Consider the following 23,901-nt stretch of genomic DNA (forward strand, 5'->3'; position numbering starts at 1 on the left):
AGGGACAGGGACAGGGCAGGGACAGGGACAGGAGAGGGACAGGGACAGGGACAGGGACAGGGACAGGGTAGGGACAGGGACAGGACAGGGACAGGGACAGGACAGGGACAGGAGGAGAGGAGAAGGCAGTGAATGCAGAGAAACCAGGAGGGAAAGCTGGGCATGGAGAGGCCTCGGAAGGGATGAGCTGCTGTCCCCGTGTCACTGCTGCCCTCCCTCAGTGGGGACCCCCTCGGGGGGCTCTGGATCGAGGATCCCCTTGCAGGGTGGGATGCTCAGACATCCCCAAGGACCCCGAGGTGCTCTGATCCAGCACCTCCATCAAACACCCCCTGCCAGGCAGCCCAGAGGCTTCGGGAGCTGCCCCGAGATCCTGAGGGGCCAAAAAGGAACAGCCCGGGCCAAAGGGCAGAGCAGGGATGGGGCAGTGACTCCCAAAAACCACAGCAGGGATGGAGCAGTGACCCCACACCCCAAAACCTGGAGCAGGGATGGAACAGTGACCCCAAAACCAGAGCAGGGATGGAGCAGTGACCCCAAAACCAGGAGCAGGGGTGGAACAGTGACCCCACACCCCAAAACCCGAATCGGGGTGGAACAGTGACCCTAAAACCAGAGCAGGGATGGAACAGTGACCCCACACCCCAAAACCCAGAGCAGGGATGGGGCAGTGACCCCAAAACCCGAATGAGGGATGGAACAGTGACCCCAAAACCCGGGTCAGGGGTGGAACACTCACCCCCACCCCTCCGCAGGGCAGCATCACAAACGTCCTCTGGGACAGGATCCCTGTGGAGAGAGGGACCAGCGGGGACTCAGGGCTGGGGGAGCAGGACCAGCGTGGGGCCAGGCTGTGCCCGGCACCCCGGGGAGCTGCTGGGAGCCACCCCCAGCCCCAGGGGACAGGTGGCAGGGTGGCAGGGGGACGGGCACCCACCTGCCAGCTTGCCGTTGTCCAGTTTGAGGCGGTTGAGGGGGTTGGTGCCGTAGAGCAGCACGTGGCGCTCGCTGTGCACGCACTGCAGCTCCTCCAGGGTGGCCTTGCGGCCCCGCAGGCACTGGGGGACACGGCTGTCACCGGGGGGACGCGCGGGGATCCCCCCAGCCCGCCCTGCTGTCCCCCTGCAGCCACGCAGGACCCCCGGGGCTGGAGCTCGAGCGGCCCCAAACTGCAGTCAGGGAGCCAGAGCCAGCCCTAGGCTGGGTTTTACTAGGCTGGGCCTGGTAAAACTCTCGGATTTGGGGGATCAGCCCCTGCCTGGGCCCAGCAGAGCCCAAATCCGGGGGGAGATGGGCAGAGCAGGGAGCCAAGCAAGGAAATGGTGACAAATGGGGGGAGCAGGGGTGGGATGGGATCGGGAGGGATCAGGTGGGATGGGATGGGTTCAGGAGTGAGCAGGTGGGATCAGGAGGAATGGGATGGGATCAGGAGGGGTGGAATGGGATCAGTGGGATCAGGAGGGGTGGGATGGGATCAAGAGGGGTGGAATGGGATCAGTGGGATCAGGAGGGGTGGGATGGGATCAGGAGGGGTGGAATGGGATCAGTGGGATCAGGAGGAATGGGATGGGATCAGGAGGGGTGGAATGGGATCAGGAGGGGTGGAATGGGATCAGTGGGATCAGGAAGGGTGGAATGGGATCAGGAGGGGTGGAATGGGATCAGTGGGATCAGGAGGGGTGGAATGGGATCAGGAGGGATCAGGATGGGATCAGGAGGGGCGGAATGAGATCAGTGGGATCAGGATGGGTGGAATGGGATCAGGAGGGGTGGAATGGGATCAGGAGGGGTGGGATGGGATCAAGAGGGGTGGAATGGGATCAGGAGGGGTGGGATGGGAGTGGCAGGGACGGAGGCGGGCCCAGCCCCTCCCGGCTCACCTCGCAGCGGCTGCGCAGGCCCCGCTCCTGCAGGCGGGACCAGATGCTCTGGATCCTGCCGGCGTGCTCGGGGTGGTTGCTGTTGTCCCCGCAGGAGCACTGGTGCTTCAGCATCACCGAGTCGTAAACCAGCCCTGCCAGGCAGAGCCGCACGCTCAGCTCCTCTGCAGGGCCTCCGAGACCCCACATACTGACCAAAATCCCCCCCAGCCACGGGAGATTCTGCCCCAAACCACGGGAGATTCTGCCCCAAACCATGGGAGATTATACCCCAAACCATGGGAGATTCTGCCCTAAACCATGGGAGATTTTTCTCCAAACCATGGGGGATTCTTCCCCAAACCATGGGAGATTCTTCCCCAAACCATGGGGGATTCTGCCCCAATCCTGGGAGATTCTGGCCCAAACCCCAGGAATGCAGCCAGGGGCCAGGTGGGCAAATCCAGACAAGGAGAAGGGCCCCCCCCCAGACAAAAAGAGGTCCCCCCCAGCTCTCTCCCGGCGCTCCCAAGTCCAGGAATGACCCGGAGCGATGCGGAGCCGCCCCGGGACACCCCCAGGTCCCCTCCTGTCCCTGCGCAGCGGTGACAGCCCCGCAGGGTGACCATACCTGTGGTGAAGTGCGGCTTGGGCGGCTGCTCCTGCACGGGCAGGGCCAGCGCCTTGGCGTCCTGGGCAGGGAGGGACACGGTGGCCGTGGCTGGGGACGACTGAGCCCTGGACAGCGGCCGGTGGCCGGGGGGGAGCACGGGGGGGTCGGCCAGGGGCTGGCGCTTGAGGAGCTGCTGCTGCACCCGCTGGAAGGAGTCCCACAGGAAGGCCTGGGGACACAGGACACCGTCAGGGGACAGGCCAGCCTCCCCAGCGCCGGGACAGGGGACACAGCCCTGCTTGTGTGGCCAGGGCTGGATCCAGCGGCTGGTCCGGGCTCGGAGTCGGGACAGGAGGGGACAGGAGGGGACAGGATGGGACAAGCAGGACAGGACAGGCAGGAGAGGACAGGAGGGGACAGGAGGGGACAGGACAGGCCAGGACAGGCAGGACAGGAGGGGACAGGACGGGACAGGCAGGACAGGAGAGACGGGACAGGCAGGACAGGACAGGAGGGGACAGGACAAGCAGGACAAGGCAGGACAGGACTGGACAGGACAGGACAGGATGGGACAGAACAGGATGGGACAGGACAAGCAGGACAGGACAGGACTGTCCCAGCATCTGCTGCTCCCTGCCGGCTCAGCCCCGTAGCGACAACAGCGATGGGACAGAGCCGGCAATTTGAGAAAAACCCGACAATTTGAGAAAAACCCGACAACTGGGGGAAAAACCCGACAATTTGGGGAAAAGCCCGACAGTTTCGGGACAAAGCCCGACAGTTTCGGGACAAAGCCCGGCAATTTGGGGAAAGGCCTGGCAATTCGGGGACAAAGCCCGGCAATTAGGGGACGATGCCCAGAAACTTGAGCACAAAGTTCCAGCAATCTGGGGACAAAGCCCGGCAATTCGGGGACAATACCCGGCTGTGTGACAGCAGCGGTGGCCGCAGCTCTGCCCCTGTCCCCGTGAGCTGCCCCGGGCACCCGGCAGGCACAGCCCGGTGCCCACCCTGCCCGTGCCCAGCCCTGCCGTGCCCAGCCCTGCCCCTGCCCAGCCCTGCCCGTGCCCCCCGTACCTGCTGCAGGACCAGCTCCTCCTGGGGCTGCCCCATCTTCTGCGTCCTCTCGGGCTCCTTGCCGCTGCTGCCGGGCCGGGGCGGCTCCACCCGCGCCCGGCCGGGGTCCCCCCCCTCGGCCGCGGCCCCCGGGAGGGTCCCCTCGGCCTCCATGTCCTCCGAGGACGGGATCTGCCGCAGCCGGGGCTTCTCGCTGGGCTTGGCCATGCGCTGGGGACAGCGAGCAGCGGCGTGAAAAACGCATTTCTGGAGAATTCTTCGCGTCTAGCAAAAGGCTCGCATGGCATATATTTGTATACAAACTTATATTTATGTGTAGGATATGTATGTATGTGTATATATATATATATGTATGTGTGTATATATAAATATTTTTAAAATATATTTGTATGCAAGGAGATAAAAAATACTGACTTGGAAATGTTATAGAATAAGACAGATGTTGTTGAGAGAAAAATGAAACTAAAACCAAATTTTAAAAGGTAGCTATATTATCTGTTAACAATATATTAAAATTGTATATTAGATGTAATATATTCTATATTGTATGTAATATGTAATACATAGTATATGATAGGGAATATACAATATATAATATATAATATATAAAATATAATATATAATGCATAATATATAATATATATTATATAATATATAAAATATACTATATAATATATTATATAATGTGACACATATCATATTATATATGCCATGTAATATATAATATGCCACATATATTATATAATATAAATATATTATATAATATTAATATATAATATATAATACATAAGATATAACATATAACGTATAATATATAATATATTATATGTTATATGTTATATGTTATATGTTGTATATAATACATAATATATAATACATTATATATTATATATTATATTTTATATATAAGACATATGATATCTGATATATTATAGATTATAGATAATAGCTAATAGATAATAATGTATTATATCGATTAAATATTCTAGATACTAGATACTGTACCACATATATAAACCAAAGCAGAAGTTTTAAGGCAGAAGGCAGCCCTTCTCCCCCTCCTTCCCCGGCTTAATCAGCATTTACCATCAGACAAACCCCACACCAATAACCCCCCACTCGCAGTGCCCACCTTGCCCGGGTGCGTGTGCTGCGCCAGCCTCTCGAGGACGTGCGCGTGGTGCTGCTGGAAGAGCAGGTGCTGCCGCGCGGCGCTGGGGCTGGGCGGCAGCGGCTCCGAGCGCGTCCTGCCCAGCGGCCGGTGCTGCCCGGGCAGCGCCAGCCGCTCCGCGGGCACCAGCGACGGCGCCAGCGCCAGCGGCACCGCGCCCAGGCCCGGCACTGCGGGCACGGCAGGGCGGCGCGGGCCGGCGGCGAGGGGGTGGGAAAGGAAAAGATGGCAGACGGGTTATCAATAAATAAATAAATACATACATACATACATACATACATAAATACATAAATACATAAATAAATAAATGTATATACATATATGTATATATATGTGTATATATATGTGTATATATGTGTGTATATATATGTGTATATATATGTGTGTATATATGTGTATATATGTGTGTATATATATGTAATTAAAATTTTTTAAAAATCTAATAAAAATAACATCAATTCTATGAATAATATAAATATTAATAATGATAATTTATCAAATTATGTTATTAATATACATATTATTACTATAATAGAAAATGTAAATATGTCAAATATTTTAAAACAAATATTTTTATATATATATTTGTATGTATACATATATATATGTATATGTATATATATATATATTTAAATTTTAAAAATCTAATAAAAATAGCATCAATGATATGAATAATATAAATATATGTGTATATATATGTGTGTATATATATGTATATATATATGTGTATATATTTATGTAGATATATGTATATATATAGTAAATTTTTTTAAAAATCTAATAAAATTAACATATATGATATAAATAATATAAATATTAATAATGATAATTTATCGAATTATGTTATTAATATAAACATTACTACTATAATATAATATATAATATTAATTTCTATTAGACTGTATTTTCTATTGCAATATAATAATATTATTATAGTAATACAATAATAATATTATTATTAATAATAATAAAGATAATTAAGAAGTGTAAAGAAAGGCCTGGCTGATTTCAGAAGCCATTTCTCTCAGCCCAGCTGGCATTCTGCAGGTGCCATGTGAAAGCAATCCTGCTGTGAGCAGTTTGTTAACAAAGCCAATCTATTCCCGGGTCACAAACAACTGGCACCTGGATAAACTGAGATACAAACTGCACTGCTGGACTTCACTCTGCACTGTTCATTAGAAAAACGAAAATGATCTCTCCCAAACAACCTTCCCTGCACGTACACAGTGAGGTTGGAGTGACCAATCCATGCAGCCTAACAACTTTAATTAACCAGGAACTAATTGGCAAGGAGCTACTGACCAACTGGAGTCCCAATGAGGTCTGTAAAACTGAATAAAAACTGAGTTACTGAATAAAAAAGGGATTTTTCCACCATGGACGAAAGGGAATCCCGTGTGCTTTACCCCCACAATGACAGACTGGCTGCCACTGCCACTGTCACTGCCACTCTCACTGTCACTGTCACTGCCACTTGCACTGTCACTTTTGGTGTCACTGCCACTGTCACTGTCACTGCCACTGTCACTGTCGCTGTCGCTGTCCCTGTCCCCAGGCGGACACTCACCCGCCACCAGCGGCGCGTGGGTGACCGAGGGCTCGAGGATGATGACGGGCTGCAGCCTCGGGGACAGGGGGCTGCCGGGCTCGTGCTGCTCCAGGCTGGCCGGGATGAAGACGGGCGCGTGCGTGCCCGGCAGCACCGGCCCGTTGAGCACTGGCACCCGGTGAGGTAGCCCGGGCAGCGCCCGGCGCTCGGCATCGGCCTGGGGACACGGACAGGGACAGGTGGGACAGGGATGGGATGGGATGGGATGGGATGGGATGGGATGGGATGGGATGGGATGGGATGGGATGGGATGGGATAAGGGGATGGGATGGGATGGGGACAGGGACAAGGATGGGACAGGGACGGCACAGGGATGGCACAGGGATGGGACGGGGATGGGACAGGGCAGGGACGGGGCAGGGATAGGACAGGGATGGGACAGGGACAGGGATGAGGACAGGACAGGAATGGGATGGGGTCAGGGATGTAGACAGGGACAGGGATGGGACAGACACAGGCATGGGACAGGGACAGGGATAGGAACAGGACAGGGGTGGCGCAGGCATGGGACAGGGATAGGGGTGGGACAGGGCAGGGATGGGACAGGGACAGGAATGGGACAGGGACGGGGTGGGACAGGGACGAGGATAGGAATGGGGACAGGCACAGGGAAAGGGTCAGGGATGGGGGCACGGACAGGGATGGGGACAGGGACAGGGATGGGTCAGGGACAGGGATGGGGTCAGGGACAGGGATGGGTCAGGGACAGTCACAGGGACACGGCAGCGGGAGGGCACAGGACTGTCCCCACCGTGCCCGAGGGCAGCACCAGGAGCCCCAGACCCCAAGGGAAGCCCCAGGCTGGGGCCCAGCCCGGGCACCTACCCTGGCGCCGGTGGTGGCCGGCAGCCCCAGGGTGATGGCCGGCAGGGAGGCCGCGCTCTGCAGGGCAAACTGCGCCAGGGAGCTCTCCTGCAGCAGCAGCCGCTGCGCCAGCGGCGCCTGCGGCACACAGCAGCCGTCAGAGCCCTGCCCAGAGCCGGGCACCGGGCACGGGGGCACGGGGACACCCACGGGGACACCCATGGGGACACCCATGGGCACACCCACCACAGCAGCAGTCAGAGCCCTGCCCAGAGCCGGGCACCGGGCACGGGGGCACGGGGACACCCACGGGGACACCCATGGGGACACCCATGGGCACACCCACCACAGCAGCAGTCAGAGCCCTGCCCACAGCCGGACACCGGGCCTGGGGACATGGGGACAGCCCTGGGGACACCCACGGGGACACCCACGGGGACACCCATGGGGCAGCGCCGGCAGAGGGGAAATGCACCCTGAAGGAGGCTGGTGGGGGGAGGAGTGCTGGGCTGGGGAGAGCATCCTGGAGCAGGGAATTCCAGGGCATCCCTGGGCATCCCTGGGCATCCCAGGGCAGGGCATCCCAGGGCATCCCAGATCAGGGAATTCCAGGGCATCCCTGGGCATCCCTGGGCATCTCAGGGCATTCCAGGGAATCCCAGGACATCTCAGAGCATCCCAGGACATCTCAGGGCATCCCAGATCATCCCAAGGAATCCCAGAGCATCCCAGAGCATCCCAGAGAATCCCAGGGCACCCCAGGGCACCCCAGGGCATCCCAGCATGCAGGGAGAGGCAGCTCCGGGCAGGGGGTTCAGGGCTGGGGTCATGGGCTCCCCCTGAGGCCGGAGGGGACAGTGGGTCCCCAAAGCCAGCGGGGCTCACCTCGTGGGGCACGCCCGGGGCGGCGGGCAGCGCGGCGTGCTCGGCGGGCAGGCTGTCGTTGGGAGAGCTGCAGCCCGACACGGGGGTGCTGCTGCTGCTGGGGGACGAGTCTGGGGGGGCAGGGACACGGGGTGAGGGCACAGCCCCCCCAGCCCCTCCAGCCTCTGCCCCCCAGCCCCTCCAGCCTCTGCCCGCCACCCTTCTGGGGCTGAAGCCCCTGGGAAGGCAGCGCTCCGTGGTGGGAACGCTCCACGCCAGACCTGGGGCACTTCCAGCCCTGCAGGACCAGCCTGGGCCCCAAGAGCAGCAGGAGCAGCTGCTCCAGCACCTCCCGTCCCTCACCAAAACCTCTGGATATCCAGTCCCACACCAAAACCTCCTGAATCCCCAATCCCACACCAAAACCTCCTGAATCCCCAGTCCCACACCAAAACCTCCTGGCCCCTGGGGAGGACACACCAAACCCAGTGTCACTGTCCCCGGCAGGGGTGACACAGGAGCTGCAGCTGTCCCAGCCCCTGGGGAGGACACATCCAGCCCCGGTGTCACTGTCCCAGCCCCTGGGGAGGACACATCCAGCCCCGGTGTCACTGTCCCAGCCCCTGGGGAGGACACATCCAGCCCCGGTGTCACTGTCCCCGGTGACACGGGGCCTGCAGCTGCCCCGCGGTGTCCCCAGGCCCGGCCCAGGCCTCACCGATGGCGTCGGGCGGGCGCCTCTTCAGCGAGGGGGGGGCGCTCTCCTTGCGGGTCAGGGGGTTCTTGCGCCGGTCCAGGCACTTCCTGGGCTTGCACCGAACCTTCAGGTTGGGCTCGGACGCTGCGGGGACAGGGGTCAGTCCTGGCCCCGGCTGGGCGGGCTTTGTGGGGCCAGGGCCAGCTCCAGCCAGGGACACGGGGACATCCCCGAGGCTTTGAGGGACACGGGGACATCCCTGAGGCTTTGAGGGACACGGGGACACGGGGACATCCCTGAGGCTTTGAGGGACACGGGGACATCCCCGAGGCTTTGAGGGACACGGGGACACAGGGACATCCCCGAGGCTTTGAGGGACACGGGGACACAGGGACATCCCCGAGGCTTTGAGGGACACAGGGACATCCCTGAGGCTTTGAGGGACACGGGGACACAGGGACACTCCCGAGACCTTGAGGGACACAGGGACATTCCCAAGGCCTTGAGGGACACGGGCACATTCCCAAGGTCTCTGGGGACACGGGGACATTCCCGAGGCCTTGAGGGACACAAGGACATTCCCGAGGTCTCTGGGGACACGGGGACATTCCCGAGGCCGTACCTGTTTTCCGCAGTGGAAAATGCTCGGGGGTGTCGAGGGCAGCGCTGGCCACGGGGGACAGGAACGTGCTGAGCATGGCAGGGGAGGGACCCTCGGGCTCCAGGGGCTCCAGAGACCTGCGGGGAGAACCAGAGCCCCTTCCCAGCTGCCCTGAGCAGGTCTGGGGCAGGGACAGGTCCTTTTGGGGGCAGATCGTTACCTGTAGGGCAGGGCTGCGGCGGGGGGGTTGCTGGTCCTCTCCAGAGCCGCCTGCTGCTTCTTCAGGATGACCTCGGCCAGCTTCTGCTTCACCACCGTGCTGGCCACGGCACCTGCACGGTCACCACGGTCACCACGGTCACCACAGTGACCCCGCGGCGCTCAGAGCCGCTCCCCAGGGTCCCTGCGGGCAGGACCCCGGCCCCAGGGCTCCGGGATGGCTGGGGACCCCCGAGGGGCACGGCTGGGGACCCTCGAGGGGCACGGCTGGGGACCCCCGAGGGGCAGGGCTGGGGACCCCCGAGGGCACGGCTGGGGACCCCCGAGGGCACGGCTGGGACCCCCGAGGGGCAGAGCTGGGGACCCCGAGGGCACGGCTGGGGACCCCCGAGGGGCACGGCTGGGGAGCCCCGAGGGCACGGCTGGGGACTCCTGAGGGGCAGGGCTGGGGACCCCGAGGGCACGGCTGGGGACCCCCGAGGGGCAGAGCTGGGGACCCCCGAGGGCACGGCTGGGGACCCCCGAGGGGCAGAGCTGGGGACCCCGAGGGGCAGGGCTGGGGAGCCCCGAGGGGCACGGCTGGGGACTCCTGAGGGGCAGGGCTGGGGACCCCGAGGGGCATGGCTGGGGACCCCGAGGGCACAGCTGGGGACCCCCGAGGGGCACGGCTGGCTCTGCTTCCCTCCCGCTCCCCGTCCGTCTGTCCCACAGGAATGCTCTGTGCTCACGGCGTTTGGCACCTCCGAGCGGGAGTTAATTAATTAATTAGGAATTAATTAGGTGCGATGTGGAGCCCCCGTGCGTCCCAAAATTGGGAGCGAGCCCCCGGCGGCTCCTCCAGCGCCGGCACCAGAGGGCGCCGGGAGACCGCGGCTGGGAGGGGGCTGAGAACCCAGTTTGGGGTCTGCAAACCCAGTTTGGGGGCTGAGAACCCAGTCTGGGGTCTGCAAACCCAGTATGGGGGCTGAGAACCCAGCCCGGGGGCTGAGAACCCAGTCAGGGGGCTGAGAACCCAGTTTGGGGGCTGAGAACTCAGTCTGGGTGCTGAGAACCCAGTCTGGGGGCTGAGAACTCAGTCTGGGTGCTGCAAACCCAGCCCGGGGGCTCAGAACCCAGTCTGGGGGCTGCAAACCCAGTCTGGGTGCTGAGAACCCAGTCTGGGGTCTGCAAACCCAGTCTGGGTGCTGAGAACCCAGTCTGGGTGCTGAGAACCCAGTCAGGGGGCTGCAAACCCAGTCTGGGGGCTGCAAACCCAGTCTGGGGGCTGAGAACCCAGTCTGGGTGCTGCAAACGCAGTCTGGGGGCTGAGAACCCAGTCTGGGGGCTGCAAACCCAGTCTGGGGGCTGAGAACTCAGTCTGGGGGCTGCAAACCCAGTCTGGGGGCTGAGAACCCAGTCTGGGTGCTGCAAACGCAGTCTGGGGGCTGAGAACCCAGTCTGGGGGCTGCAAACCCAGTCTGGGGGCTGAGAACTCAGTCTGGGGGCTGCAAACCCAGTCTGGGGGCTGCAAACCCAGTCTGGGTGCTGCAAACCCGGCCCAGGGTCCCACTGGGGTCTGTCACCTGCATGGGGTCTGTAACCCACCCCGGGGTCCCAGAGGGGTCGCAGCCCCTCTCTGAGGATGCTCTCCCACCCCTTTCCCCCAGGGGAAGGCAGAGCCTGGTCTGGCTGAGGGCAGAACCCCCCGAGCCCCCTCCCCAGCGTGCCCCGGGCACGGGCAGCCCTTACTGCGCTTGCTCTTGTCCTTGTTGAGGATCTGCCGCAGCTCCTGCTCCTGCTGGCCCGGCTCAGCCTCGCGGTGTGGGGACTCCATGGCCACCTGTGGGACAGGGACATGGGCACAGGACCCCATAACCCCCCCTGAGCCCACCCGAGCCCTCCCCAGCCCCAGGCAGGGGGACAGAGCACGCTGGGACAGTCCCTGGTGTCACCCTGGCTGATGGGAACGTGTCAAGTTGTTCCATCACAGCAAACCCGACACGTTTTGGTCTCCAGGGACGCTTTGCTCTCCCCGGGGACATCGTAAAAGTCAAAACCTGTCTGTTCCCACTCGCTGCCTCCTCCCAGGGTGTTTGGACATGTCTGCCGTGTTGCAACGCGGCAAAAAATAAAAATCTTTGTTGAGCACAAAAGGGAAAAGAAAAATCTGTGATAGGAGGGAAATCCCAGCTGATCCATGGAAATGACTCCTGCCCTGAGCCCGGAGCAGCCCTGGGACAGGCAGGGGGACCTCGGTGCCTGAAGATGGTCACAGCTCCCTGGATGTGGTCACAGCTCCCTGGACATGGTGACAACTCCCTGGGCATGGTCACAACTCTCTGGGAATGGTGACAACTCTCTGGACACTGTCACACCTCCCTGGGCACAATCACAGCTCCCTGGGCATGGTGACAGCTCCCTGGGCATGGTCACACCTCCCTGGACACTGTCACAGCTCCCTGGACATGTCCTCCCAGCTGCCTCCCTCTGAAGCCTCCCGGAGGAGCCATCCCCGGGACTGGAGGAGCCACCCCCGAGGGGCAGCCCCGGCTCGCAGGGATTCCTGCAGCACTGCTGGAGGCTCCAGCCCTGGAATTTGGGCTGGAATTGAGACACAACCCCTCCACCTGCCTCCCCCAGCGTCACAGAGCTCCCTGGGCTGGCTGGAAACCCCTCCAGATGTTCCAGCTCAGGGAAAAGCAGGAATTCACCTGGGAATGTTATTTTGGCGTTGGGATTTCCACCCTTTTCCCCTGAATCCCTGCCCAGAGAGGGGAACTCAAAGCCAGCCCTGATTCTAGCTCTGGGGGGCAAAATTCACCCTCCAAAGTGCCCAGTCCTGCCCCAAACCCTGCCAAGAGCGGGGTGTGGGCCCTCCCTGCCCTGTCCCCTACCCTGGCGTGCTGGTGGGCGAGCTGCTCCACTTGCTGCTGGTGCAGGCTGGCCAGGAAGAGCTGGTGCTGCAGCTGCTGCTGCTTCAGGGCCAGCAGCGCCGAGTCCTGGGGCTTGACCACGCGCTGCCCGATCCGCAGGTCCATGGGGACGGCCTGGGGCACCCGCGGGGAGGTGCAGGGGGTCACGGCAGCTGTGGGGACACAAAGGGACACGGCTGAGTGCCGGGGCTGCCAAAGGGGATGGAGATTCCTGGAAATGCCACTGCTCTGGAGAGGCTGCAGGGTGCTGCGGGCCTGGCGTCGTGCTGGAGAAGGGTCTGGAGTGGAGATGTCCCCTGCACAACCTCCCTGAGGGGTGAAAGCAAAACGTGCCCGGTGGGGACAGCAACACAGCGCCAGTTACACGCCTGAAATTGTCTGTTACACACCCCAAAACAGTGCCAGTTACACACCTGAAATTGTCTGTTACACCCCCAAAACAGTGCCAGTTACACACCTGAAACAGTGCCAGTTACACACCTGAAACTGTCTGTTACACACGCAAAAAGTGCCAGTTACACACCTGAAATCATCTGTTACACACCCAAAACAGTGCCAGTTACACACCTGAAACTGTCTGTTACACCCCCAAAACAGTGCCAGTTACACCCCCAAAACAGTGCCAGTTACACACCTGAAACTGTCTGTTACACACGCAAAAAGTGCCAGTTACACACCTGAAATCATCTGTTACACACCCAAAACAGTGCCAGTTACACCCCTAAAATAGCTCCAGTTACACACCTGAAACTGCCCATTACACCCCGAAAGTGTCCCCTCTTGCCTGTCACCTCCTGTCCCTCCTGTCCCCACGAGGGACGCGGGAGCAGGGCTGGCACGGGCAGCTGGCAGCGGGACAAGGTCAGGCTGTGACTGGCACAGCTCGGGATGGCACCGGGCACTTCTGGCACTAAATCCCGCCCCGTGACACCACTGACCCCGTGTCCCCTGTGGCCAAATGTCACCACAGGAGGGGCAGGAGCTGGGGGGCCATGTTTGGGATCATCGCTCCGATGGGGATGAGGGGGAAGGAGCAGCCCAGCCAGGCACAGCTGATGGCACCCAAAGAGCTGTGCCAGCCCTCCTCTGCTCCCTAAAAATGCCCACGGGAAGCTCCGAGGTTCGGTCTGAGCTGCCCAGGGAGGCTCAGCAGGGCCCCTTCCCAAGAAAAACAGGATGGGAAGGGATTGGGGGGGAAAATGGGGTGGGATGGGATTGGGGGAAAAAAGGGTGAGAAGGGCTTGGGGGAAAAAAAGGGGTGGGAAGGGCTTGGGGCAACCTGGGTGAAGGAGGGGCTGCTCCAGCCAACCCCAGGAGGGAGAAGCTCTGGGAATCTCTCTCTGCATCATTTGTTTCAGTCCCTGTAAAAACAAACGGCGAGGCGGCGGAAGCGGAGCAGGGAGGGACGGGGGCTGCTGGGGGAGAGGGAGGCCGGGCAGCAGCCAGAAAAACAAAACAACTCCTCAGCACTCGCCTGGAGCCAGGAAAAAGCTGTGGAGCATCCCCAGGGCCAAGAGGCTCTGGAGCCAGGCAAGAAGAGGCTGCGTGGACCCCGCTCCTGCCACGGCCCCGGCTCTGCCCACCCCAGCTGGGGATGTCTGAGAGGGTTTCAGAGAGGCTGGGGTGAGAAAAGGCACCCTGGATTTCCAGAGAGGCTGGGGTGAGAAAAGGCACCCTGGATTTCCAGAGAGGCTGGGGTGAGAAAAGGCACCCTGGATTTCCAGAGAGGCTGGGGTGAGAAAAGGCACCCTGGATTTCCAGAGAGGCTGGGGTGAGAAAAGGCACCCTGGATTTCCAGAGAGGACACGACACGTGGCTGGGACCGGGATCACAGCTTGGGACTGGGATCACAGTTTGGGACTGGGATCACAGTTTGGGACCAGGATGCCCTGTTTGGGATCATGATGCCCAGTTTGGGATCAGGATCCCCATTTCAGGACCGGAATGCCCAGTTTGGGATCGGGATGCCCAGTTCAGGACCGGAATGCCCAGTTTGGGACTGGCATGCCCAGTTTGGGACTGAGAGCCGCGGTGCCAGTCGCCCATGGCACACACCATCCCTGGGCCGGCCCTGCAGCTGCAGCCCGGGATCCTCCATGGCAAGGGGAGGCTGTGCCACGGAGTCTCCCCGAGTGCCCTGGGAAAGCAGGCCATGAATGAGGGCTCTGTGCTCCAGCCCCGGCACAAACGCCTTACCAGCATTTTCCAGGCTGCCGGCACGGAACGGAGCAGGGAACGCAGCCGAGGGGCCACGGGCTCAGCCACGAGGTGGGACAGACACGGGGGGAGGGCTGGGAGCCCCGCTTTGCCCTGCAGCACCTCCAGGAGCTTTGGGACAGGGTGACGTTCGGTGGCAGCGAGTTCCCCAGGCTGGGGGTGGCAGTGCTGGGCTGGTGTCACTCGGGACACCACCACGCTGCTCCCAGCCAGCCATCCCGGAAAAGAGGAAAAAAATAAAAACCCAGCACAGAAATCTTTGCTTTGGCATTTCCTGATTGTTTTTAAAGAGGCAAATCAGCCGTCAACAGAGCTGGGCTTACATAAGAGGGAAATAAAGCAAGAGGCAAACAAAGCAGGGCAGGAAGGTTATTGAGGAGCAAACAAAGCAGTGGCATTGCAGCTCTGCTGTTCTGTGCATCCCTGCCTGCACCTCTGCCTGCATCCCTGCCTGCATCCCTGTTTATCCTCACCTGTATCTCTATTTATCCCTGCCTGTACCCCTGTTTATCCCCACCTGTATCTCTATTTATCCCAGCCCTCATCCCTGTCTGCATCCCTGTTTATCCCCACCTACATCCCTATTTATCCCTGCCTGCACCCCTATTTATCCCTTCACATATCCATGTCTATCCCTGTCTTCCTCCCTGCCCTCATCCCTGTTTATCCTCACCTGTATCCCTATTTATCCCCACCTGTATCCCTGTTTATCCCTGCCTGAATCCCTGTTTATCCTCACCTGTATCCCTATTTATCCTCACCTGTATCCCTGTTTATCCCCACCTGTATCCCTGTTTATCCTCACCTGTATCCCTGTTTATCCCCACCTGTATCCCTGTTTATCCCCACCTGTATCCCCATTTATCCTCACCTGTATCCCTGTTCATCCTCACCTGTATCCCTGTTTATCCCTGCCTGTATCCCCACCTGTATCCCTATTTATCCTCACCTGTATCCCTATTTATCCTCACCTCTATCCCTGTTTATCCCCACCTGTATCCCTGTTTATCCCCACCTGTATCCCTGTTTATCCTCACCTGTATCCCTGTTTATCCTCACCTGTATCCCTGTTTATCCCCACCTGTATCCCTATTTATCCTCACCTGTATCCCTATTTATCCTCACCTGTATCCCTGTTTATCCCCACCTGTATCCCTGTTTATCCCTGCCTGAATCTCTGTTTATCCCCACCTGTATCCCTATTTATCCCCACCTGTATCCCTATTTATCCTCACCTGTATCCCTGTTTATCCCTGCCCTCATCCCAGTCTCTCCCTTCTCTCATCCCTGCCTGCCCACAGCTGAGCTGGAGCAGCAGTTAAATCCAGGCTGGGTTTTTTCAATAAATCATCTTCTTTTACAAAAGCCTTTCCCATCTTATGCTGATCTGCTGTGAAAGGTTCAGAGTTCAGGCGGGTTGAAGAATGCGGGTGATTAAAAACATTCCTCTCTAATAAAAGGGAAAAGGTCTTCTCCAGAGCCCTGCACAAGGAGCAGGAATGAGCTGGAGGGAGCTCGCTCAAATTAAAAACACTTAAATACGAAACCACACCAAAGGGACCGTGTTGAAAGAACACGAAGATCACAAAGGGAGAACTCGAGAAATAGGAAATCCTGGAGCTGGGTACCTCGTTTAACCCTGCCAGGCCCCAGGGTGCTGGCTTTAATTAGGGACCAAACTCTGCTCCCCGGAACAAAAAATCACCAAACCCACCCTGCCCCAGCTTTTGGGGGGACACTGGGGACTCCCCACAGGCGCCCACGCGTCCCTTTGTCCCCTACCTCCATCTCGTGTGTCCCCGAGGGGTTTCCTCGCAGGATCCCACAAAATCCCAGCGTTTGGGGCATTTTCCTCTTTCCTCTCCTTAGCACAGAGCTCCGGGGGTGGGAGATCCGGGGGTGGGAGATCCGGGGAAAGGAACTCCAGGGAAAGGAACTCCAGGGAAAGGAGCCCCAGGAAAAGGAGATCCAGGGAAAGCAGCTCCAGGGAAAGCAGCTCCAGGGAAAGGAGCCCCAGGAAAAGGAGATCCAGGGAAAGCAGCTCCAGGGAAAGGAGCCCCAGGAAAAGGAGATCCAGGGAAAGCAGCTCCAGGGAAAGCAGCTCCAGGGAAAGGAGCCCCAGGAAAAGGAGATCCAGGGAAAGCAGCTCCAGGGAAAGCTGCTCCAGGGAAAGCAGCTCCAGGGAAAGCAGCTCCAGGGAAGGCCCCGCACCCCCTCAGCTGTCCCCGCACCGAGGCAGCGCCGGCCACGTCCCGCAGGAGCCATAAGAGAGCAGATGATGCTCAGGGAAGATGTAATGTTTGGAGCAGCCGGGTGCCAAGTTCTGATAACTCTTTCTGGAGCTCACGGAGTGGGAGTTTCAGGGGCTTTACGCCTCCGCCAGATGTGGGTGGATCCCTCCCCTCCCCACCAGACAGCAAATTCCTGCTCCAAAACCAGAGCAGGCTGATGCTGCTCCAAGAAAAGCCCCCTGAGAGTTTTTCCACCAGGGTAAACCCAAATTTTTCTGCTCTGATTCTTGCAAACTTCCTCCTGCAGAAAGTTTCCAGAAAAAAAAAAATTTAAAAAAATATTGAGACAGACGATGATTAAAGTCTGGCAAAGTCACCAGAGCAGCACAAAACCCTTCCCACAACCAAAGGCACGAACCAGGACTGAGCCACACACCAACCTCGCCGTGCACCTGTGAGCAGAGCAGTTGTTTAGGCATTCCAAGCACAAAAATGGGAATTTTCTCTAGAAACGAGCTGCACATCAGGCCTGGGGAGGCAGATCAGGGCAAGATGCTTCCTCTGATTGCTCTCCCTGGTTATTTGCAGCTCGTGACCTTTGAGTCAGACATTTAATAGCCCTCCCTGGAATTTTCTCCCCACACATGTGCACATTTCCTTTTGAAACTCATGGCTCCGGGACCCCAAAACCTCAGGGCTGGCCCAGAGTCCAGGGACAGGGAGGAAACACCTTTGGGACTTGCAGAAGCTCCTTGGATGCTGCCCCTTTTGCAGGGATGAGCTTTGAAAGCCTTCAGAGCACCCAACCCTGAATGTGCTGAGGCAAAACCCCCCCAGCAAAAGGTTCTGGGCCTAAATTTGAGATCTCAGGCACATCCAGGTACTAAACCACAGGAAATTCTGGGCACAGGCAGGACGGAGCTGCCTCACGGGTCCCACAAAATGTGGTTTGAGCGTGGGCAGCACCAGGGACAGGGTGGGATCAAAGGGCTCCCTCATCTCCTGCAGCCCACCCGGCCAGGCCAGAGCAGGGCGGGCGAGTGGCTCCATCCCCACCGCAGCCCTGGCACAGCTGGAAACCTCTGGCAGTCATTTCCTGCACCCTCCCACCCCCACGGGTCACCCAGCCCATCCCGGGGAGCGGAGGAGGGAGAGGTGTCCCCAGGAAACCTCGCAGCGACCGCGGCTTCCTGAGGAGCACCGGGACCACAGGGCTCTGCCCAAGGGCAGCCAAGGCGGCCTCGTGCTCCCCAGAGCGGCCTCACATCACAGAAACTCACGAGATTTGGGGGAAATCCTCCTTTTCCAGAAGAGCACATCCCCCAGAGCGCATCCCGGCCCGCAGGATCCCTCCCCTCCCCTGCTCGCCCAGCCCGGCCGGGATCCGCCGGCTGCCCCCACTCTGGGGAGCCCCAAACATCGCCCTGGCCCTGTGGGGAGGCAAATCTGCCCCTCCTGATGCTCCCGAGGGGCCTTTCCCTGCGGCGAACACCCCGCGGGGAGCTGCTGCTCCGCTCCTGTCCTTGAGGGGCAAAAAAAGCTCCAGCACGGCCCGGAGCGCAGGCAGGGATGGGCTGGGACACAGGCAGCGCCTCCAGGCTGGCAAAGCCCGCGGCTCTGGCCGGGCTGGAACACCCCAGTGCCCTCCTGCAGCCCCACCTGCCCCTCCAGGCTGCCGGCGAGGGGCACCCAAAGCTCGGCATCACCCCCTGCCCACGGAGCTGCTCCGGGGAGAGGCTCTGGCCCCGCTCCGGCGGGATTCACCTCCTCCGTTTCCCCCGTTCTCCCTGTTCTACCGGCAGGACGATGTCCCGGGAGCAGCCCGGGAGCCGGGGCAGCGCTGGGGGCGCTCCGGGGACCGCTCCGGTGACAGCTCCGGGGACAGCTCCGGGGACAGCTCCGGTGACAGCTCCGGGGACCGCTCCGGTGACAGCTCCGGGGACAGCTCCGGTGACAGCTCCGGTGACAGCTCCGGGGACAGCTCCGGGGACAGCTCCGGGGACAGCTCCGGGGACAGCTCCGGGGACAGCTCCGGTGACCGCTCCGGTGACATCAGCACGGGAGGATGCGGCCGCCGCGCCAAGGGAAGCAGAGGAGAGATCAAAGGATTGCAGAACCTCTCTCTCCGCAGTTACCCAAGCACAGGAGAACGCTCCCGACCGGTTTGGAAGGAGGGCTCGGCGGCTGCTCCCGCCGTGCTGCCCTCGCCCTGCCCGGGGCATCCACCGAGAGCCCGGGGCATCCACCGGGGCCTGGGGCATCCACCGGAGCCCGGGGCATCCACCGAGAGCCCGGGGCATCCACCGAGAGCCCGGGGCATCCACCGGGGCCCGGGGCATCCACCGAGAGCCCGGGGCATCCACCGGGAGCCCGGGGCATCCACCGAGAGCCCGGGGCATCCACCGGGGCCCGGGGCATCCACCGAGAGCCCGGGGCATCCACCGGGGCCCGGGGCATCCACCGAGAGCCCGGGGCATCCACCGGGAGCCCGGGGCATCCACCGGAGCCCGGGGCATCCACCGAGAGCCCGGGGCTGCCGGCACAGCTCCGGTTTATCCTTTCAATCCCTGCTGCAGAGCCCCAGCTGGAGTCACAACCCCCCGGGGAAGGCTCAGCGCGGCCCGAAGCGGTTTCGTGCTTGATCTGGAAGCGCTGAGACAAAAAAAAAAAGCTGGAATCGCTCAATACCCCCTCCCTTGAGTGGATACTCAAGGCGACCTGCCCGTTAATTAGAGGCGCGGGGAGGGAAATCCCTTTGGCAAACGCTGGTCGAGGTCCAGGGGGGGTTGGAGGGCAGGAAAGGAAATTTAAGAAAAAGAACCCGAAGCTCAGGAGAAGCACAAGGAGCTGGGAGAGGCACGGGCAGCCCCAGCTCCACTGGCACAGAGGGAAAAAGGCACAAACTCAATTCCCTGAGCAGCCCTTGCACTGCTCAGCCTCCAGCAGGCAGGGCCCGGCGGGGCTCACCCCAAACCTGCCCCGTGCGACCCTCGGGAGTCTGAGCAGGAGCCTCCAGGAGCTCCCCAGGGCAGACCCGGGGCCCAGCGTGAGTTATTTCTGTCACACGGAGGAAGCCACAGCATTTTCAGTTTCCTGCACAAACACACTTCGGGTGCCCTTCCCCACGGGCCCGGCGGGTGCCACCTCCCCTTCCCCTGCCTGGTGCTCGGGAAGGAGCTGGGAAAGCTCAGGGTGGCCTCGGCGAGGCTGGGAAAGGTGCAGGTGTCAAATGCTCAGTGCAGAGGAGGACGAAACCTGCCTGGATCTGAGGAGCCACACCCTGGGGACACGGGGACAGCAGGGACGGCCACCCTGCGACAAACCTGGCTCGCTGCTGGGGCTTGCAGGCAGCTGTGGGGAGATGCTGGGAATTCCAGCCGGGATGGAGAAGCTATAGGAAAGGCAGCAGGCAGGATTTCTGGCGGGAGGAGATGCCAGGAGCACCTGGAGTGCCAAGGAGAAGCCTTGGAGGAGGCTGAGGCAGGACTGAGGGTGCAGGTGGGTGTGTGAGTGCTCCACACGCATGGAGCAACGCTGCCCTGGGGCTTTAACCCAGAAAGAGGAGCTGCTGCTGCTGCTGAACTGTCCAGAAATGGGGGAAAAGGAAAAAAGAACCAGCAGAGAAACTCCCACAGCAGCAGCAATGACCCAGGAATCAGTGCTCATGGTGGGGTTGAGCCCTCAAACCTCTCAGGATCAGAGCTGGTGCCAGCCCAGCAGAACCCCAAACACATCCATGCCCTAAAAGCCCACCTGGCACCCAAACAACCGGGCACAAGCCGGGACCCAGCTCACAGACCCCGCTCCGGGCAGGAGATGCCCCAGCTGCCCCTCACACAACCCGCCTGTGCCAGACCCCCCACCCGCCTGGCACACTCACCCACGGATGGCATCGTGTCCCCGCGGCTCCCCGGGGTCCCCGTGGCCCCCGAGGCCGTGGGAAGAGCGGCCCCGGAGCTCTGGGATCCCCGGTGCCGGGCGCGGCCGCCACCACGCCCTTGCAGTTCTCACGGGCAGATCCCAGCCCTGGCAAAGCCCTCGCTGGCAGCCGGCCTCATCAGGCTCATTAAGTGCAATTAAGCCACAGCGGGCATCCCTCCCCCCGCCCCTCTGGGGGATATTTTGCTTTCAGACAAAATAAACAGGGAGGTTTTGCGTGGGCTCGGGCAGGTGCTGGCAGCAGGTGGAAACGCCGAGGTCTCCCGGGGGAAGCCACGGTGAATCAGCGTCCAGCCCCAATCCCAGCCCTCCTGCTGCTCCCAGGGGTGCCCACTGCAGCCCCCCTGGCCTGGAGGGGAGCACCAGACCCTCTCCCCTTTGCAAACAGGAACATGGAATAGGATAAGCTCTAAGGAAGCCGCCACCCCACTCTTGCTGGGATTTCAAAAACCGCGAGGAAAAGCTTCCACGCCAACCTGAAGTGGAATTTCACTGCGGCAGCTCCTCCAGCACCACCTGGAAGCTGCTTACAGAGCTGCTGCTCCGCCACGGCCACCGCCCAAACCTGGGAGAAGGGAGAGCACGGCGGAACTGCCCAATCCCCTCCTCCTTCCGCGCCACCCCTGCTCCCCTGGGCACCCCGGCAGGGCCAGGCCCCATGCAGGACACGCACAGGGGAGCTTCAAACCCCGCAGATGTCACCCCAAGCCCCTGGCCCTCGCTGGGCCGCAGCCCACCTGAGATTTCCCCTTGCACACAGAAACAGCCCTGGTGCCGCCAAGGCGCCGCTGCATCGCCCTGGCAGCGCTGGACTCCTCCTGGGTGAGTGCCCCTCCTGTCAGCAGCGAAATCCGCGAGCTCCTGGGGCTCCTGGCGGGTCACAGGGGCTGGCCCTCACCCCGGGGTTTGTCACAAAGCTCCGGGGTGGGGTAGGGAGGGAGTCCCGGGGAGCACGCGCGGCTGATGCTGCTCGAGGAGGGTGAAACAGCCCCGCTCCATCCCCATCCGCTCTGGGCCAGGGAAAAAGCCAAAAGGGATCCTTAAAGCTTTCTGCTCCCCCATGGAAACATCAGCTGGAGCCGTCCCAGGGCGGACTGGATGCCAGCACATGTGAGAGCTGGGTTTGGACTGCTGTGGCTGTCCCAGGGTGATCCTGGCTCAGGTCAGACAGGGACGGGCATTTCCCAGCCCGGCTCCTGCCAGGAAGCACCGAGAGCCCCAGGAAAGGCTCTGCCACCCAGTCAAACCCCCAGAGATGCCACGGCCACCTCTGAGGCAGGGCCATGCCCCGACCGAGAGCTCTGCTTCAGATAGTTAGGGTTTACTGCTGCTAAAGGGATTTAGCCAGAACAAATTAAGATCATTTCCCGTCTTAATTAATTCTGCTTTCACTTCCTGGCACGTGGGAGCTCGGCCTCCTCCGCCGCAGCGAGGAGCCTCAACTCTGCCCCACCACAACAGCGGGAGCTGTGCAAAAAGCCAGGAGGGGCTTTGCAGCATTCCTTTGTCACCATCCGAGCCCTGCCCACGCTGAAAACATCCCCAAAAGCCAGAAGCCCCTTTGGTGGCCGTGCTTCTCCACGACAGAGCAGGATGAGGCCTTCCCCCCACTCCTCCCGCCTCTCCTCAGGCAGAGGAGCTTCGAGGAGCGGCGATTGTGCCTCTTGCACAACAAATCCCCTGCTCTCCCCGCCCGCCCCACATCCCTTTGGGGCAGAAGGGAAGCAGGCTGGAGACATCCTTCCTGTGCCGCGGACAATGCGATGGAAATAGCCCGGGAGGAGCGGGAGCGGCCGCGGAGCCGCGCGCGGTCCCGGCTTCCGCCCATTGTCCGGCCAGGCCCGGCCCGGGCGGCTGCAGCCCCACAGGGCAGAGCCAGCGCCCCCAAAGGAGCGCCCCAAACCCAAACTGCCCCGCGCACCTTCAGCCGGGACCCCGCGCGAGGCGGGGTTTGGGATTTCAGTGCGAGATCCGCCGGCCGCCGTGGACACGCCGCGGTCACTGCTCGGCCTCGGCAGCTTCACGGCAGCACAGAAGCCACACCAAAAGCCTGGCAGGGTTTTGCACTGCAGGGAAGAACCCAGGACACCCAGACGGCAGAAGATGCGTTCTGCAGACCCAGCCCTGAGGGTGAAACGAAGCCCCTGGGGAGCGGGTTCCGCCCTAAATCCCTATTTTCTCCTCCAGATGGGAGGTGCACGAGTTCAGCTGCTCCAGCTCACGTCAGCAGCTGGAAAACGCTGCGAGGACCCACGCAAGCCTGGCCTGCCGAGGACGCTGCTGACGGCAGCTGAGCAGGGCAGGGTGGCAGGAGCAGAACGCTCCGAGCCACCAATCAGCCCCCAAATTTGGGGTTGCCACTCAAGTCGGTGCTGGTTTTGGTATTCGCCTCCCGTTTCTGAGGGTTTGGGAGAGCAAGTTATCACTTGCAGCCCTTCTACATGATCAAGGTGGTGACAGAAGCTGTTTTTCTTTAAAAACACCCCAAAACCATGCATATTTTCAAGGTCTGAGGTGGTTTTAGGGCTGGGATTTCAGGAGTGGCAATACCTGGATGAGCAGCACAGAGCTGTGGCCAGAGCCACACTTCCAGAAGGAGGGAAATGGGAGGATGGATAATGCCACTTGTCCCTGCTCCTGCCACCACCCCCAGAGTCCCCCAGGGCAGGGGGACCATCCCAGCACAGCCTGACCCCTCTTTACTGGCCCAAAAGTGGGGCCAGGCCCTCTCTGAGCTGCTGGGCCAGGGCTGCTCTGCTCCCCGAACATTCCCAAGTGCGTTTCTGCCCGGCTGATGGGTTAAAAATAGAAACCATCAGTATTACTGTCCTGCAAGCAAATATAGAAAGATCACATCCTCCCCGCTGAAAAACGACACAGCAGGGACCTCTTAGAACCCAGGCACAGAGGAGAGCTCTATTTCGGGACTGGGGAACTTGGGAAGCTTGAACAGAATCCCGACATTTGTGATGTTGACGCACTGCAGCGTTAAACACCCATGGAAAGCTCGCCTTCCCCCTGCTGTCCCGGCTTCCCTGGGGTTTTGTTCAGGCTTTCAGGCTCGAGGAGGGTGCTCAGGCTTGCA

General features: G+C 59.8%; 1 protein-coding gene across 2 annotated transcripts in view; it reads right to left on the bottom strand.

Annotated features, from left to right (window-relative positions):
* HDAC7 (histone deacetylase 7) overlaps positions 1-23,901 on the bottom strand; it is a 39,754-nt gene that overhangs the window by 6,431 nt on the left and 9,422 nt on the right. Inside the window, exons 2-15 of one of the 2 annotated variants that reach the window (XM_064401289.1) lie at positions 12,391-12,581; positions 11,246-11,336; positions 9,519-9,630; positions 9,320-9,435; positions 8,719-8,841; positions 8,022-8,131; positions 7,158-7,274; positions 6,291-6,489; positions 4,682-4,890; positions 3,550-3,759; positions 2,491-2,701; positions 1,881-2,014; positions 938-1,058; positions 740-789 (exon numbers count right to left, since the gene is read on the bottom strand). In XM_064401289.1, the coding sequence (XP_064257359.1) occupies positions 740-789; positions 938-1,058; positions 1,881-2,014; positions 2,491-2,701; positions 3,550-3,759; positions 4,682-4,890; positions 6,291-6,489; positions 7,158-7,274; positions 8,022-8,131; positions 8,719-8,841; positions 9,320-9,435; positions 9,519-9,630; positions 11,246-11,336; positions 12,391-12,581 (1,994 nt within the window). The remainder of the gene's footprint in view (positions 1-739; positions 790-937; positions 1,059-1,880; positions 2,015-2,490; positions 2,702-3,549; positions 3,760-4,681; positions 4,891-6,290; positions 6,490-7,157; positions 7,275-8,021; positions 8,132-8,718; positions 8,842-9,319; positions 9,436-9,518; positions 9,631-11,245; positions 11,337-12,390; positions 12,582-23,901) is intronic. The other variant, XM_064401290.1, reaches the window with a different exon arrangement.

The sequence above is a fragment of the Passer domesticus genome, chromosome 31 (assembly GCF_036417665.1).
Source record: "Passer domesticus isolate bPasDom1 chromosome 31, bPasDom1.hap1, whole genome shotgun sequence".
NCBI classification, from domain to species: domain Eukaryota; kingdom Metazoa; phylum Chordata; class Aves; order Passeriformes; family Passeridae; genus Passer; species Passer domesticus.